At 34.9% G+C, this 17,978-nt stretch overlaps 1 protein-coding gene across 1 annotated transcript in view; it reads right to left on the bottom strand.

Moving 5' to 3' along the window:
* Window positions 1-17,978, bottom strand: part of cps1 (carbamoyl-phosphate synthase 1) — a 55,977-nt gene that overhangs the window by 23,951 nt on the left and 14,048 nt on the right. Inside the window, exons 18-26 of the mRNA XM_023336427.1 lie at window positions 17,373-17,583; window positions 14,521-14,719; window positions 14,264-14,440; window positions 12,414-12,532; window positions 5,578-5,719; window positions 3,545-3,610; window positions 3,389-3,452; window positions 2,763-2,944; window positions 471-665 (exon numbers count right to left, since the gene is read on the bottom strand). Coding sequence (XP_023192195.1) covers window positions 471-665; window positions 2,763-2,944; window positions 3,389-3,452; window positions 3,545-3,610; window positions 5,578-5,719; window positions 12,414-12,532; window positions 14,264-14,440; window positions 14,521-14,719; window positions 17,373-17,583 — 1,355 coding nt within the window. The remainder of the gene's footprint in view (window positions 1-470; window positions 666-2,762; window positions 2,945-3,388; window positions 3,453-3,544; window positions 3,611-5,577; window positions 5,720-12,413; window positions 12,533-14,263; window positions 14,441-14,520; window positions 14,720-17,372; window positions 17,584-17,978) is intronic.

Raw genomic sequence — 17,978 nt, forward strand, 5'->3', positions numbered from 1 at the left:
TAATAATGCAAACAAAAACAATCGAAAAAAAAAAACTTTAGACATCCAGCATTTTAGTAACTAGTATTTCATGGTCTGTTTCAAAAATATGAAACTGATGATTAGTTAAAATGAGAAGAAAAAAAAAAACTTAAGTTTTAATGATGAGAGAATATCTAAGTTGATGGTAGCTTGAGAAAGTCTGAGTTGATTAATTGCTATTTAATTTTTTCCCCTAACATGTACATTCTGATATACAAAATTTATATGTTGAATGCTTGTTAAATTGAATGATGGAAATGCATTCCTCCTTAAATACCCAAGTACTGAAATGACAACTTTTGAGAAACTTTAAACAACCAAAATACATATTTGTAGATACCATTTGTAAAACAGCAACAAAGTCTTGGTCGTGAAGCAAGCCACAAAAACAAGAACTTGCTCAGAAATATATATATTTTTAAATAATAAAAACATTAATATTTCCTCACCAGTGAGCTGAGTGCCCTCCATGCAGCTTGGGCCACTTCAAGATTGTCAAGGATGCTGGAGAAGACAGAACGTTCCTCAGCCCGATCAATTTGCAAGGGGCTCGTCCCCAGAATCTTTACTCCACTCTTGTGCAAAGGGATGGCCAAGTTGTTGGGGATCTGACCTCCAACAGACACAATACTACCAGAACACTCCTATGAAAGAGTGAAGAACTATTTTATTAGGGAATAGTGGAAACAACAACAAGAAACAAAAGGATACATCATAAAGTTGAGTTCATTAGTCCAATGTTTTTCACATAAAAATCTGGAAAGTGCAGCTTGTGCATTTGTTGAGACTCCTTTACTTACATACCCTAAAATCTAGTGAAACTAAATGCTATTAAAAGTCATCTAATTAGACAAGTTTTCAGTTTTCCACACTAAATGTAGGAGAGGGAGAAAAATGATTTGATAAGATTAAGCTAAAATGAACCTTTTTTGTTTACGTCAGAAATAAACCAAAACAGAAACAAATCTGACTACATCAAAAACAAACTGTAACCATATTTAAATGAGTCTCTTGTCGTATTTTTTAAATTTTCTCGCTCTAAATGTATGATTTTGCACATGTTGTCAAAATCATGTTTTCTTATTTAAAATTACTATTACCAGTGGACTTCTTAACAGTTTTAGACATATTGTTTAGAATGTGTGAAACTTTCTCCAGGAAAAGAACACTAAATACACAGCCAAAGCTACAAAGGAATGATTTAGGTTGAATTTTTTTTCCAACTTCACTAAAAAAGGAATATGTGTTGTTCACAAATGATTTCTAAAGCAATTTGACTGATATTAAGCCATTATGTAAAGAAGAATGGGCAATAATTCAGCTCCTAGATGTTCGAAACTAAACCCAAGAGGCTTGCAACTGTACTTGCAGTGAAAAGTGGTTTTACAAAATGTTATCTCAGAGGGGGCTGCAATACTTTGTTATACCATCACTATAACACACCTTGAAATTTAATGTTGTAATGTTAAAAAAGTGAAGTTGAAAGGTTAATGATAATTTGCAATGCACTTTATTTGGCTCTGGAAACTGTTAAAGCTATCTCAAGAAAATGACAGATATGACTTGTACCATGTCATAGGTACATCTCCAGTAATTAGAGACAGGTAAGTAACAACACTTGTTAATGTTGCGTGTCTCTTGGAAATAAATATGAGCAAATGTTATGCCCTCTGAAGTCATGGAAACAACTCTATGCATAAAAGAGAAAAATTGCGAATGTGCTTTTTAATAACTGCATGCAGCTCTTTTTCCTGTCTAGGTGATCCAAAGGGGATGTTGTTTCCATGGCAATGCCAGGTTGTATCTCTTCATTATTCATGGACCTGCTCTCTTGCTCCTGTCCAGGGGTTATCACCACGCTCTAATGCCGTATTTATCTCTCTCTCACACACGCACACGCCAACACATACATATAGAACTGCAAAGAGTGAAACTATCTGCAAGAGAGGGATTGATGGTAAGACTACATCCCTGAACAAACAAACACCTAATCACACTGTGATCCCATCACAACTTTAACTGGATTACAATTCCTCTGCAGGGGAACATCAGAAGACATTAGTATGTCAAAGCACGTAAATACACAGGCACCAGCAAATCCAAACACAGAAAAAGGTCACGATAATAAAACCTTTAAATATGTTCTGACATGATTAGTATCAAGTGAAATATACAGACATTACAAGCCATACCAAGATTAAAGAAAGGTTCCTATAAATGTATATATATCTTCCAAAATACATAGTAAAGCAACAATAGATTAGAAGAATTATGGTTTTAAAACCACAAAAATATCCATGACATAATTGCTAGAATAAAATTTTTTTTAATGAGTTACATGAGAAAGTACCAAAAGGACTGGAATTTTATCTGACTGAATGGAAAGCAGCTGTTTCTACAGACTGTCCATCAGCTGGCTGAAAGACAGCTACCACAATTTTCTCTTATTAAGACAGCAACAGTGACACTACTTTGATATCTGAAACTCAACACACTGCTGTATGTGTTATGTAATGAATGCATGCATGTATAATCTGGTGTTATTAAACAACAAACATCTTCTCATGGGTGGAAAAGGATAGTAAACAAGATCATTTGAACAGTGTCTTGATTTTAAGACACTGAGGCAAATCTATCTGCAACAAACCTGTATGCAATTCTTCCAAAATTCCCAAATTAAACACGACAAAAATCAAATATATATGCATTTCCAATAGAAGGCATGTTAGTAATACTCTAACCTCCTGTTGGGTGATGTCAAGGATGCGCTCCAGGGTCAACTCTTCAAAGTAAAGACGATCACACTCGTCAAAGTCAGTGCTGACAGTCTCGGGGTTGTGGTTGACCACAACTGTCTTCTTTCCTATTTGTCTCAAGGCCCTGATACAGGACACTGCACACCAGTCAAACTCAACGCTGCTACCTAGTAGATGATAAAGCGTGCAAAAATTAATATGGTGGACATAATGTGAACTTCATCACAGCAATGAAGTATCTGCTTAACTGTTATCTGCTTTCTATTCAAATTGGAATTCAATTGACTACTAATCTGGAAGATTTTTAATAATAATTATCTTAGAAATCAAACAGTGGCTTGGCAATGTTACAGGATGACTGTAAATAAAAACATACACAACCCTCCTATTTGTAGCAGTTTTCTACATAGTTTGGTCCATGAAACTATTAATATCAGGAGTAGTATATTAATACATTATTTAAATATTATAACAGCATCTAATAACTAAATATCCTAAAAATAATGTGACTAAAAATAAACAGCTATCCCACAAGTGTACCCTATACACACCTATAAGGTTACAGGTGTAATCTTATAGATGTATATCTCAAAGTTTAGTGAGATACCTACCAATGTGATAAGGTCCACAACCAAGAACCATAATGCTCTGATCTTTAAATTCCAAGTCATGCTCCTAGAGAGGTGAATTAAATGACGATTATTTTTCATAGCATAATAAAAGTATAGACAGTATACTTGTGGAAAGACATCACCTGGATTGCATACCTGACCATGGTATGTGCAGTACAAGTAGTTGGTCATTGCTGGGTACTCAGCTGCTAATGTGTCAATCTGTAATAAAAGAAAATGTTACATTTATAACTGAAAAAAAAACCTTATTCTGCTCTATTCTTCTGTTGTTCATTGTCTCACTACAGATCAGATCTGACCTGAAATGATGATTTGTAGGTGTGGGTGTACACCTAGAGGGGGACTAAGTTTGAGTTTTTTTCTGATGTTTTGTAGTCTATTCTTGAAGTCACAAGATTACTACTGGCAACCTTTTGATCTCGTTTTCTCTGAATATTCTCTTTGACCCTGACAGCTTACACTGCGAGCATTGAGTTTAAAGTCTAAATGTTTTTTTTCTGGCCTGAAACAGCTGCCAGATGAAGCAAAAAAGAGAAAAAAAAAAAAGAGGACAACTGGGACCCAAAATTGCAAAGGCAAAGATAAGGATAATTTAGCTTTAATTGGCATGGATTTGATTAAAAAGCATGATTAAAAAGTTGAATTCACCAGAATCTGAAAGGTACAATCTATAGCGGTGCTAGTAAATAAACAATAACATGCTGGCTGTCATTTATTTTGTTCTCTATTTCTTCTCTTTTGGCTTTGTGGCAAAAAGGTTCTGGATTCAGATAATGTCTTTCTGCATGGAGCTAGAATGTTCTCCACATGGATTTCTTTCCACCGTCTAATAGCATGACTGTCGGTATGTTAATTGGCCTCTCTAAATTGCCCTCAGGTGTCAGTGTTTGGGTGCATGGTTGTTTGTCATCTGTGTTAGCCTTTTGTGTACTGACCATAGTGTAATCTTTCTCTTGCTCATTGACTGCTGGAAAATGGGAGCAGTCCCCTCTTTACCCAATTTGAAAGCAGGTTAAATATCAGTCAAGAAACCCCCAAAGTTTGAGCACAGCAAATATGCTATTATGTTTGCTTTAGAAAAAGCATGCTTGAATTAAATATATATATATATATATACATATATATGCAAAAATGTATACAGAGGACCAGACTTAAAATATGTAAAGAGGTAAATTCACTGTAAGACCTTGGATGGATGGACAAATAGATGAATGGATGGATGGATAAAGTCTGGGATTAAAGATTTTTCTTTCATTGTCCTTTTTATTTCCTGATATTTATCCAAACATGGAAAGTACTCACATCAAAGTCCATACTTTTCCACACTTGAACCCAATAACTAGGATATAGGGATGCATAATATTATTAATATGGAACCATTTTGGCAGATAAACTGCAGTGCATTATTAATTACAGGTGGCATTAAAATGACAAATCTAATGAATCCTCTAACCCAGTGGTCCCCAACCACCGGGCTGTTGGTACCGGGCCGCGCAAGAAATAATGAACTACTTCCGGATCTTTTATTTTGAAAATCCTAGACCGGATTTTACCGGTTACGTCTTGCGCGTCAAAATTGAGCCAACTTGCAGCAGAATGAGTAAGAAAACAACATCGAATTTTATTATATGCTACCCTGTAGTTTGGAAAAAAATATATCTTTGGTAAAGATTATATTTGAATTTTAGCTATTTTTCAAAGTTAGCTGGAAAATATTTCCATATCACACTGTATATGAAAACCCTTTATCATGCACTAATACTCTGAAGTTTTGTCCAATTGACTGAAGTCAGATGTGTTTCACTTTAAATATGAGGAATTGTTTCTTGTACCAATTAGTTTTAAGAATTCATTTTATGTAATGTTGGTCAATATTGTATCAGATTTGTTTAAAAAAAAGTGTTCAATCCACACACAGTATCATCTGTAAACAGTGTAAGACTGGTAGTGGGTCAGTTTTATAAAGTGGCCTGACTAACAAATGTTTTACCTAAAAATTAGGAATAGTTACAGGTTTGCTATTTTCATTACTATTTAATTTCATGTCATTAAAGTCACTAATTTCTACTTTTTTCAGGCCAAATGAAAAGAGGCACAAAATATTGTATTTATTTACCAGGCACAGGCAATTAAAACTGAATCTGACCTCCAAGTCTGAGGCCACTCACCTGTTTTACCCAAGGTTTGATGCCATTACTGACCCTCAGGTCTCTAGCATCTGTTTCATTGCAGCCAAGAATCTGACCGACCTGCTGGTCTGAGAAGCCATCCTGCTTGGCTTTCAATAACAGCTCCTTGGGTACTGTATCTCTAGGTGAAAAAACAAGAACAGGTGGCAATTATGCATCTCTAACAGTTATAAAATGCATGAATAAAAATTGTTTTAAACATCAAAAAGATTCAGTTAGCAGAAAGGTTTTAACAGAAACGTCTGTCACATTTGCATAATTTTTATTTTTCCAGACATACATAGTCAAAGCACAGAGTTCAATCCCGAGTGTTGTTTTAAAGCCATTTTCTGGATATTTTCTGAGCAGGTTCTATTTCTTAACTTGCCAGAAGACATCATGCCTGGTTCAGCTTGTTTCTTTGAAGTGACAAACTACAGCAGCAGCAATGCATCAAATCTGTCTCAATCTGCCTAATCCAAGAATCCACATGACTGATGGTGATGTAACACTCAGGGAAAAATATTCAAACTAAGACAAAAGAGTTCACTAGAAAGTCATTTTTCTCTCTGATTTCTCTAACATGTTTGGTTATTTTCTAGTCTATTGAACTTCTAACATGTCAGTGGGTCCTTTACCCAGTGGTGTAGACAGCAGGGAATAGTTTACTGTATAGAAATCAATAACAAAATGACAAACAGGAATAGTGTTGGAAAAGCAAAATAAACTGCTAAGAGCAAAGAATTTAAAAAGTAATTTTTAGAAACATGGCTAAATGCTAAAAATAGAAATAGTATCAGACAACGGATACATACAAAATCTTGAATCTTGACATGAAAACCTAAATAGATTCCTGCTTGGAAAATAATAATAAAAATAATTTAAAAAATAATAATTCTACTCATGCTTGTCACTTGTGCATTACAAGCTAACTTGTAATGCACAAGTTAGTATCCTGCTCCACTCATCAAAAATATTCACATCCCTTGAACCTTTTCAAATTTTGTCAAGTTACCCCAGAAGATCATAAGTGCAAGCAAAAGGCATTTCTATAAAGTATTCATGAGGACTAAAGTCTATGTAGATGATTAACCGCTTGAACACAAAGGCTCTTTTTTGGAGTTTTTAGAAAGTTCTTGAAAATGACACCCCCAAAATGAATTCCATATATCTCTGGAACTACAAGGTGCATTTGGTTCTGGTATCAAAACAAACTTGACTTTATAAAGACTTTGATTCACTGCAAATAAAATACAGAATATTTAGAAAAAATCCATTCAATTAATTTTTTTTAATAAATTCTCCAAATTTATAGTAAACTAAAAAAATTCATTGCTAAGAAAAAATATACAATTTGTTCTGAAGGAGGAAAAAAAAACTATGTAAAGTTTTTGAATACCACGAACAGCAATGAACTAATCTTAGTTTTGTAGAAAGAAAGAAAAAAACGAGAGTAATGATTCAGCAATACCCTGTTACACCCTGAAGGGTGAATTGCTTTGTAAATTTCTTTCTTCAAACAGCTATGGTTCCACAGGTGTCTCAGACACACGTTCTATTCAGCAGACATTTTTCTGAAAAAGGCTTTCTAACAGTTGCCAAGGTATGGGATTGTGACAGGTTATGATGAAAACCTGATGATAAGAAAGCGCAGAGTCAGGAGTGCAGAGGGCAACTATCCCACCACTGTTACCCAAAAGTACCACAATTCAGCCCCTGAAAGAGTTTGCTCTGCAAAAGTCTGCTTAAATAGCAGTGAAAAAGCAGCTGCTGTGCCTAATCCAAATGAGGAAAAAAACATTTCTTTTCTATAGCTAGGTTAAAAATGTATTAATCGTGATGAAATGTTATGTAACTTTTTTGAAATTACAATTAAAATTGTCTTTAAAAATGCAAGATATATTAAGACAGATTATATTAATCGCCATAAATAATTTAGCTCAATATATTTTTTATTCAAATATCCACTTGTAAAATAGTTCATTCAAAAGAAGAAAGCAATTGCTTGTTCTACTTGGTCCACAATAAACTAAATACATAAACTACTAAAACTAGTATAGTCTTGCCGCCATAAACTGATCCAGTATGTTTTCCATATTACACTAGAATTGTTTGAACTAAAGGTAAAGACCAAAGAGGTGGAATTACGCTGCTGAAGTCCAAGCTGCTCTTCCTTCTTCTTATGAATGAATTATTTATCATTTCACCGCATAACTATATTGAAAAATATCAAGTCTGTTTTAAATTCCCACTGCACATGGCTGGGCTGCGCAACAAGCCCCAGAAACAACAAAATGAGAGCAGCCTGGAAGACCAAAAGCACTGTAGTGCATTTTTGTGTTTAGGAGATTTATTGCCTTCAGCTGAATATTAAGGACTTAAAAAGGAGAAGGAAGATCATTCACATCTTTTGATCTTAAAAGCAAAGGTGTATCACACAAATAAAATATTAGTCGTACATATGTGCTCAGATAAAAGGAAGTGCAGGCTATCTGACGAACACAAAGGGAATGAACAATAAAGAAAAAATAAAAGATATGTAGAGTCTTGTTCAAGAATGGCAGTGCTTTTTCCTCCTCTTCCTGCCTCATCGCTACATGAAGTGCTTCTTTTAGACAGCTTTAAAGGGGGTATTATGCAAATTATCTTTTATGAGCATTATATCATGTTATGATGTTATTCCCTCATCGAAAACATACCTGGATTATTGCTTGTATTTTTTTATGAATGTTTGAAAAATCCTTGAATCTCCCAAGGCAGCTGTTCGGCGCTACCTAAGTGCTAGCTCATGCATTAAGACGCCTATCTACACAAAGCTCTGCCTTGGAGTTTCAGTCGTCAGCTGAGCTCAAATGAGTAAGTTATTTTGATATATAAAGCATTTCCATAACAACTGTAGGTAACATAGTCTGTTGACTTTGATATAAAATGCCACAATGTGCACATAATATCCCTCTTAAAAAAATAATTTAGCTTCTAAATTGCAGCCTTAGTGCATAATTCACTGAGCCTTATGTTTAAGTCTGTTGTCAATATGGAGCTAAACTGAAAAACATTTTTCTGCAATGTTGTGTTCATCCGAATCCATAAAAAAAAACAAAGAAACAAGCTGTTTTCTGTAAAGCTGCACATTCTTCTTGTGCAACAAAAATAGCAAAACAGCTCAAAAATTTAAATATTGTGAAAGCATTTTTTCTTAGTCATTTCACATATTATAGCTTCATTAGCACACACTGTCTTGGTTTCTTGTAATTTTGATGAGTATGACTTCCAAATAATGAAACCTAAAAATTCAGTTTCAGAAGATTTGAATATTGTGAAAAAAGTTGCAGCAAATTCAAAGAGAGTTAGGAGGAAGGAAAAAGTATGGTAGGAAAAGATGCACCAGCAACAGGGATGCAACAGCCTTGAGAGGCTTGTCAATCAAAATCCATTGAAGAATTTGAGGGGGGAGCAGATTAAGTCAGCGCATCAAGAGCCACTGTGCACAGTCACATGAACTACAAATTTTGACTCCTCATATCAAGTCATTTATTAAGCATGAAGTTTCAAAAGCATCTTATCTGGGCTTAGGAAAAATAACTAGACTGTTGCTCAGTGGTCCAAAGTCCTCTTTTTAGTCTAAGGCAAATGGTAATTTTTGTATGGAAATCAAGGTCTGAGAATCTGGAACAACAGCAGGAAGTCACAGTTCCCACGTTGTCTACTATAAAGTTTCCAGTCAGTGATGATTTAAGGTGCCACATCATCTGCTGGAGTTGGTTCACTGCATTTTCTGAAGAACATATTCAACACAGCCATCTACCAGGAAATTTAAGAGCACTTGATATATCCTTCTACTCACAAGCTTTATAGAAATGCTGATTTCATTTTCATCCAAATAACCCGGGCTTCCATTACAGTGCCACAGGGTCATCGATTTTATGCCACAGTGACTGATGCAAGAGTCCCAACTAAGTTTTAAATTTATAGAAATAAACATACTTTTTATAAGCCAAGGATTTCTTTTAAAATATACTTTTCTATTGATCCTCTGCAATATTCTAATTTTAATAACCCTCTATGATTCTAGAGAACAGCGTGAACCTTATGAAGGAGCTCTTTTTTTTCCATTCTGACCAGCTGCTGTTTGTTTCAAGCAGTTTGTCAAATCTCCTGTCTGTTGGCGGTGACAGAAATTCTGTCAAGAATAAACAAATTTCAACTTTGATTTGAAAGCAGCACAAGCTCGACTGAGCTTTGCGCCCCTGTATGCCGAGGTGGGAACTAAACTCTACCTGCACTTTGCTCGGCACAGATCAAAACCACTGTAGTGCTAAGCATGCCGTACAAATAAATATATTTGAGTGCACAGTGGAACTGGCCCTGTATTCAGCCTCAAAGTTAATTTACAATGCCATCAGCCTAATGCAGAAATGATGAGGTTGTTGACATGCAGCTAGCCCATCAAGTCTAGCATTAAATTCTTTGTAATCAATAAACACATTTGCTTCCAAGATACACATAATGGATAAGGTAAAACTTTTTGATTAAATAGCGTGATTCGTTATAGTTTTGTGCAGTACATAGATAACATTAAAGTCTTACAAAAAAAACTACTTTTTTTCCACATTATGTGCATGATTGTTATTCACTACAAATTACAGAAAAAGTTTTAATGTGTTGTGTCTAATGTGCAATACAGCTTGAGCCCACCTGCACTCAGTTCTATGCTTCATTAGTCTGACAACAGCCAGATGTTCTGTGTTCATCCAAAAGTCCCCAACACTAGTGGAGGTAGCGACGATTACAACGTTCCACAGTGTATCAGGTTGCCCACCGGATGACTAGCCATTAAATTTTAACCAGCAAAAGGTCACCCATGGCTGATCCACAATAATTCATCATTTCTTTGATTTGAGCCATTCGGGAAAGAGCCGGAGGGCAAAGCAGTGCGACAGAGAGAAAGACAGGAAAGTGAATGTCTTGCCTTTGAAAGAATATAACTGAAAGATTATGAAGACCGAAGTTGTTGTTTTTTTACCTTGATTTTATCATATTTACCCATTTGTGATTCCTAGAAATGCTATTGAAGCTAATGTAACACAACAATAGCCCAAGGTGTTCAAGAAAGAATTGTTTATGTGCAATCCTTAGCTATGTCTTGGGTTTCAAATGTAGAATTCAGGACAAAAATAAATGCAAATGAATCAATTATTAAACTTTAATTAGAATAATTTAATAAAATTACTAGGTCTTAAGTCTTAAGTTCTGGTTTTTAACCAGAAGCAGGGTGTTGAGGTAAAACTCTGCATCAGCAGGAAGAGTTCAGCAATATGGTGACGTGTTCTTGATTGATAGCAGGACGGAGAGAAAAATGCATGCATTATTGGGGGCTATGCAGCAACAAGGTTGTTTCTTCTAACCTTAATGGTTAAAAAGATGGTGGGATAAATTGTGACAAATTGAGTAAAAAAAATCTCTTTTTATATGAGCACAGTTTAGTCATTTATTATAGCAAAAATTTGACTTATTTTATAATATTTTCAAAGTTTTGTCAGTTTTGAAGACATAATACTAAAGGAGAGATGCAATTAAAGTTGAGGACACTTTTTCTGTCTGAACGATTTCATTTTATAAAGCAGATATTTGGATTTAAGAAGGTGAAAACTATGAAAAAAGGTTATCTGTGAGTGTTGGTTTTGAACAAAATTAAACAAGTGCCAATTATTTCCAATTATATACCTAGGACTTCAATGAAAATAAATGCAGTAAAACTTGACAGTTGTTTGCAAAAATCTTTTTCACTATTTAGTTAAACAATGCCTTTCGGATGTTAAAACTTAATTGTAGGTTTTATCACTGGATATCAATTTTCCTTTCAGAAAAGCTTGTTTTTATCTTTTTTGCCTTGTATTAAAATTCATCCAGTTCTACACAATTTATCCTCGATGTTACCTGCAGTAACTTGGACCTGTTATTAGTTTCAGTCAGTTGATTCTCTGCAAAGATATACATTACATTTATTTTAAAATGTTTGGGTTGAGAATTCCATGATGATTTTTATTTTTTGACTGCATTCTTTGTACACAAAGTGATCTCACCTGCTACATTTCATTTTGGCAGAAAACTATGGTCAAGAAGAATTACTAAAATAATTGTATTTATTATATTATTTGTGCTTTGCTTTGCTGTTATTTTTCTCTGCAATGCACCATTATTGTGTTTTCTGTTGTTGCAAGGTAATCATTTCATATGGGATTTTAAGTTCTGTATAAAAGTCCCAGGCTCATATATATTTTTGATATTTTGTGAACCGGTAACAACCATGATGAAGAAAACAAGTGCTTCCTTTGTAAATTGTTTTTTGCATTTTATACATATCTAGACTTTTGTGATGCACTTTTCTTCAACCTTTCCAACTGCAATTTAATTATTTTGAATAAACACTTTCTTGAAATCTGAAATACAATGGATATACTGTATGTCTGAATAAAGAAGACTTCCTGCAATAATAATAATAATAATAAAGTCATAAGTCATGGGATGTCTTTGGTTTTTATTAAATATACTGTGAATTTTGCCAGACTCAAACATAAGTCAAACTGTGACATGAAATGACTCAAGTGATTTTTGTTAAGTGATTTTTGTTAATAAGTTGTCACAAAAAAAAACAAAAAACTGAATGTGGTCTGTTGAAGTAGATTTTTCCTGATCAGGAAAAAAATGTTCGACTTTCATAAGAACTAGAATCTGTGAATGTAATTAAGACTATGTCCCTGAACATCAGTGCATAGAAACCCACAAGTTCTTGTGCCCAGAGGCCCCAACAGGTATTTACTCTCCATTGGTGTTACCTGCTATAGTTTCCAAGGTTTTGCTCCAACTGTGTTATTCTGCGAAGTTTGTGGAGGAACCACTTATCTATGGCCGTGAGCTGATGAATCTGATCAACACTCATACCATTATGCAGCGCCTGAAAAGTAAGACATATGAAAGAGACCGAGTATCAATTTTCATTTTTCATCATCACCCTATTCATCATTTACTCCCCTGAAAGCTGGCATTCAGAAGGTTTCACCTGATGATGAACATCCACTGATTTCAAATGAAGACTAGAGGACAGTAAACATAAATAACATGCTGGTGTCCATTCCTCCTTCAAGGACTGCTTCAGATGACATATTTATTGCAGGAGAAATATATTACTTTGGCATTTCATTAAGAAGTGTTGTTTAAACACCTTGTGTCATCAACATATAATATAACAGAGGTTGTGCTCCGACAACAGACAATAAATATTTTTTTATTAGATGTCTGACAAGCAAAATAGCCTCAATAATGTGGAAGGATTTTAGTCAAACAATTCCATGCACAAGCAAGCACATTGCTGCCGTTGCTTTATATGTGAATAACTATGAATTTAGTAATGCCTTTATTAGAATACGGTTTTAGTTTTATCATTTATCAATACATCCACAGCTAATAGCGTTCTTTCAACCAACTTCCCACCTAAGCAGTGGATCTCTGCAGCTTCTCCAGAGCTACCATGGATCTCTTTGACTGCTTCTCTGATTTTACATTCTTTATCTGGGGTGTCAGTTTAGATAATCAGCCATGTCATAAAGCATTTGCAGTTGTGCTATGCTCTTCCTGTTTTCAGATGATGAATTCAAGAGTGGCTCGTGAGATGTCCAAAGCTTAGGATATTATTTTATATAGTCGCCCTGCTTTAAACTTCTGAACAACTTTACCCGTGACTTGTCTACTTGTGTTAGTTGGTTTTCAAAGCACTGTTTTCATCACAGTGGGAATTAAAATACATGCATAGGGATACTATTTACTAATTAGTCAACATCTGACAGTAATGGAATTGTATCAAAGGGTAGAAGAGTAAAGTGGACTGAATACAAATGTGCATCACATTTTACAGAATTTCATTTATAACTCTTTTACAACAGGTCTAACTTTTTTTCTCCACTGTTGTGTTTAGTATATCAAATGCAATGCCCCAAAAACAAGAGTTTTTGGTTGTGCAGCAACAAAATTTAAGAACTTTAGGGGAATATTTTTGAAGGCCTTGTACATTCTATACCAGAAATATGATAAGGATTTTACATTTTGAACAACGTGTTACTAACTGTAATACTATAACTCAGTTATATGGGAAATATGCACGACTACCTGAGCCTTCGATGTTTTGACAGCGGCAGCCTTATTTTGCTTCTTTCAGAGATGGTGATTAAAACAACTGAAGTGGTGAATATGTGCAAGATTTCCAATTTGCAATAATTCTTCTCCGTGTTTGAATAAAAAAGATTGACCCTGCAATCTCAAGCTGCTTCTCATTTCACCTTTAAAAACTATGCAGACTTAAAGCAATTCACTCGCAATTCTCTGCAATGAGATACAGAAATGGATAGAGGACAAACATTTAAAGATATTATGCAATTTAGATGAATCTCGGTAACATACTTCAATAAGCCACATTGTCAGACAATCAAAGTGTTATACGTGTTGCTGTTTATGTAATCCACAAAAGACAAGCCTTCAAAGACAGACAAGGTTTTCTACACAATTAATCATTCATTGCTACTCATGCAGAAGGCGAGGGAAAATACATTTCATTAACACTTCAAAATGTGGTTTTAATGAGCAAACGATAGTCAGTCTCATTTATTATTAATATTTTAAAGGATCTACGCACCTTGGCAAGGGAGAAGATGCGGGTGCTGGAGGGCACAGCCAGCTCCTGCTGAAGGTTCTGTGTGTTGCCCCAGGCTTTCTTGAGTGGCAATCTGGGAACAAAGCCATCCACAGATGGATGACACATCCTCAAGGCCTTCTGCACACTCTCCTCAAACGTTCGACCCACCGCCATCACCTGAATCCACAAGAGGGGAAGGTTAGTGACTAAGTGAGGACGTAAGTTAGGAAGTGTTTAATTATATATGTCCTACCCACCTCTCCAACACTTTTCATGGCACTGCCTATTTCCAATGACATGCCCTGAAAGCGGTCCAGGTCCCAGCGGGGAATCTTGGTGACAATGTAGTCTAAACTTGGCTCAAAGCAGGCTGTGGTCTTCTCTGATACGGCGTTTCTGATGTCTGGCAAAGGGATTCCCAGAGCTAACTTAGCAGCTACAAATGCCAAGGGGTAACTGTGAACCACAGCAAATAGTAGGACAAATATCAACTTTGGGGAAGAAATTATTAGACTTTATGTACAAGAAAAATAATGTAAATTCATCTTTGTCATTTTGTCCACATTGTGCTGTTGTACAATATTAATACAGTAACATGTAGACCAATTTTGAAAGTGTTGTCTTAATATAGTGTAGCTTAATTTATAATACTACCTAGTAGGAATAAGATATATTTTTAAAATCACTGTGATTAAAACTGTGATTTACTGTGATAATGTTACATTTAAATCGAAGACATTATGGTGGGTTTTTTAAAATAATGTTATTTGAACAATTTAAGAAATGTGGCTCAAGATCTGAAGATATTACAATGCCAAAATATTTCCCATCAAAAGGAGACTTATCTTGCAAAGCACAAATTACAGCTAAATGTGAGCACAGGTTCTCATCTGGTGAGTTAAGTGGAGGTCATTACCATGGAGCAGAATATGAAGGTGAGTGCTTCACAGGGATAGTTCTGATTTTCTGAAGTGAGATTATGCAAATATCTTACCAGAATTGGTTCATTTAGCTCACTAACACCAAAAGTACTTTTGATCATTTATAAATCACTAAATGGCTTAGTGATTTATAAATCCTTAACCAAAATACATTAAGGACCTCTTGCTGTTGTATTAACCTTGTAGACCACTTACGTCTTTTGGTTCAAGTCTACTTTGAATCCTCAGACCCCCAGAGAAGCAACTTTCAGTTCGTAAACTCCTCTAATCTGGACCAAACTTTCAGAAAACTGCAAAAATGCTGAAACACTGAAAAACTTTAACCTTTAAAGAAATATTTTTAGCATTGATTTAGAGTTGCCTTTGATTATTGACTACCAGAACATCATAATGTGTAGTCTGCCTTTCACCTGTCACCATTTTCCCCTTCTCCACAGCAATGTGTTTTTATTTACTTTTTGTTTTGAGTGTTGATTGTTTTATTCATCTTCTAATCATGTAAAACAATTTGTATTGGCTTGTTGCTGAAAATAAGCTATACCAAAAATTGCCTGGCAGACAAATGTAATTCCAAAGATGGTTTGTGGAAAACAAATAAATCCTTAGAGTAGAGACAGGCCAACAGCTAGTCAGAAAGCACTCTGCTTTACCTCATTTTAGCAATTCAAAAAAAAAAAAGAAAAGAAAATCAAGCTTTAAAATTTTATATTGGTCTACTACTCTATGTAGGCAAACACAAACACTTTACATGACCACAAATGGGCAACTTAATTTTTTTTGCCATGTTTAAAACATCTCACATCCATCTCACTAACATATGAGAAAAAAAAGTACACTTGTAATGCATTTATAGGAGGCATAGGACAACAACAGATAGATTGGTTGATTCAGTACATTATATGCATTGAAATCTTCAGTGATATCTTGTGACTTCTTAAACCTTCATGTTTCTGGCAAAAGACAAGAAAATTTAATTTGCAGTTGTCCTAAAATTTACTGAAATTTTGTCTGATTAGACTAATCTGCCATTAGCCAACCTTGTCCTTAGTTTTATTTGTACTATGTTTTTTTCCTAACCATAACATTCTGGAGAAAATTCTATCCCCTGGATAAGTTTTGCAACACAAACACATGTATCAGATTTAACAATAATCCTATAGAGTTACATACTCCAGGCAGCATAAGTACTTTTTACACACGCAGTGTGTTACTACTCTTGCCATTTTCATTTCAATTTCTAAGCAAAGCATCATGTTATCTAAATGCATACAATTTCATACTAAATGGATATATATGTGAAAAATGCTCAAGTCTGCAAGCAGTGCTCATCAAAACCAATATTGAACACATGAACGAAATCTGGATTACACTTATGTTTGGATTGTTCATTTTAATGAACGATTGATTTTTAGACAAAATTGTTCTCACTGAAAAAGGCACAAATTATGAGGCAAGTGATTATGAATCTGTAAAGACATAGGCTGAAAAGCAATTTTTACACCCAAACGTCCCTTTGTGTGTTTAATGTTGCTTTCATCCTCTCCCTTCACTTTGAAATTCATTTACGAAACTGTTGCACAATAAATATTGACACACTTTAAACAAAAGTATGAGGCCTTGGTCTTTCTGTATTTATTGAAGTTGATGAAAATGTAAATAATTTTCAGTTAGAGGCCATTTTTTTTAATCTAAACTTTTTTTAAAAGTCTCAATAAGCTTGAGAAAGGTGCTGCCATATCTTTAAGTAATGGAGTTACCGAACAATGAACCAACAAAAGTGCAAGCAAAACTGTGTGTGTGGCCCCAGACCAGTGTCATTCATCAAAAATTCAACATAGACACAACAGTAGTGTGCTACTATACCTCAGGTCTGTTAATAGACAACAACAACTGACAAGAATTTGGGGTAAAAGTTAAGATGCTGGCATATTTTCTTTTCCAAAGAAGTAAGATGAGGGTATATTTTTATTCCTCCAAGATGACACTGTTTTAATCTGCACAAAAGTGCAACATGTCAAATTTGAGGGAAATGTTGCCTTGAATAATGTGGGAAAATCCTCCTAGCAGTTCCTGATTCCTGAAATTGTTGTAGATGGATTGTCATCTTATTTCTAGTTACACAATTAAATCACATTTTACGAGACTCTACACAGCATAAATGTTCTCACCCAGTAGCTTTGGATGCTAAAGCTGAGCTTCTTGAGAGCCGAGCATTAACCTCAATGATGCAGTATTCCAGCGATGATGGATGGAGAGCATACTGGATGTTGCACTCGCCCACAATTCCAAGGTGACGCACCACCTTAATAGCCGTCTCACGGAGCATGTGGTACTCCTCATTGGACAATGTTTGACTTGGTGCTACCACGATGGAGTCGCCTACAAAATAAGTGAAGAGGAGGTTGTGAAGATCTAAGAAGTCTGCGGGCTTGAATCAATATAAAAAATAAATATTAAAATTATATTTTAGCAAAAATAATTATCAGCTAATCTAAAACTCATGAAGATAAAACAAATCACAACAAATCAAATCCAAATTTAAGTAACTGAAGTGTCATAAAAAGTTGTTTGTCACTCTACTGATTGAACAAGCAAGTTCCAACATCAATGCCTGACCTCAAAAATGCTGCTGTGGAAGAATAGTAAGGTATATCAATAAACACACTTCAAAACCTTGTTAGCAACCTTCTCAAAGTAGTTGAAGGTTTTATGTCCACAAAGGGAGAGCCAATACCACACTAGAGCCTCTTCAAAAAGAATAAGAAACTGGTGTG

Source organism: Xiphophorus maculatus, chromosome 7 (assembly GCF_002775205.1).
Source record: "Xiphophorus maculatus strain JP 163 A chromosome 7, X_maculatus-5.0-male, whole genome shotgun sequence".
NCBI lineage: Eukaryota > Metazoa > Chordata > Actinopteri > Cyprinodontiformes > Poeciliidae > Xiphophorus > Xiphophorus maculatus.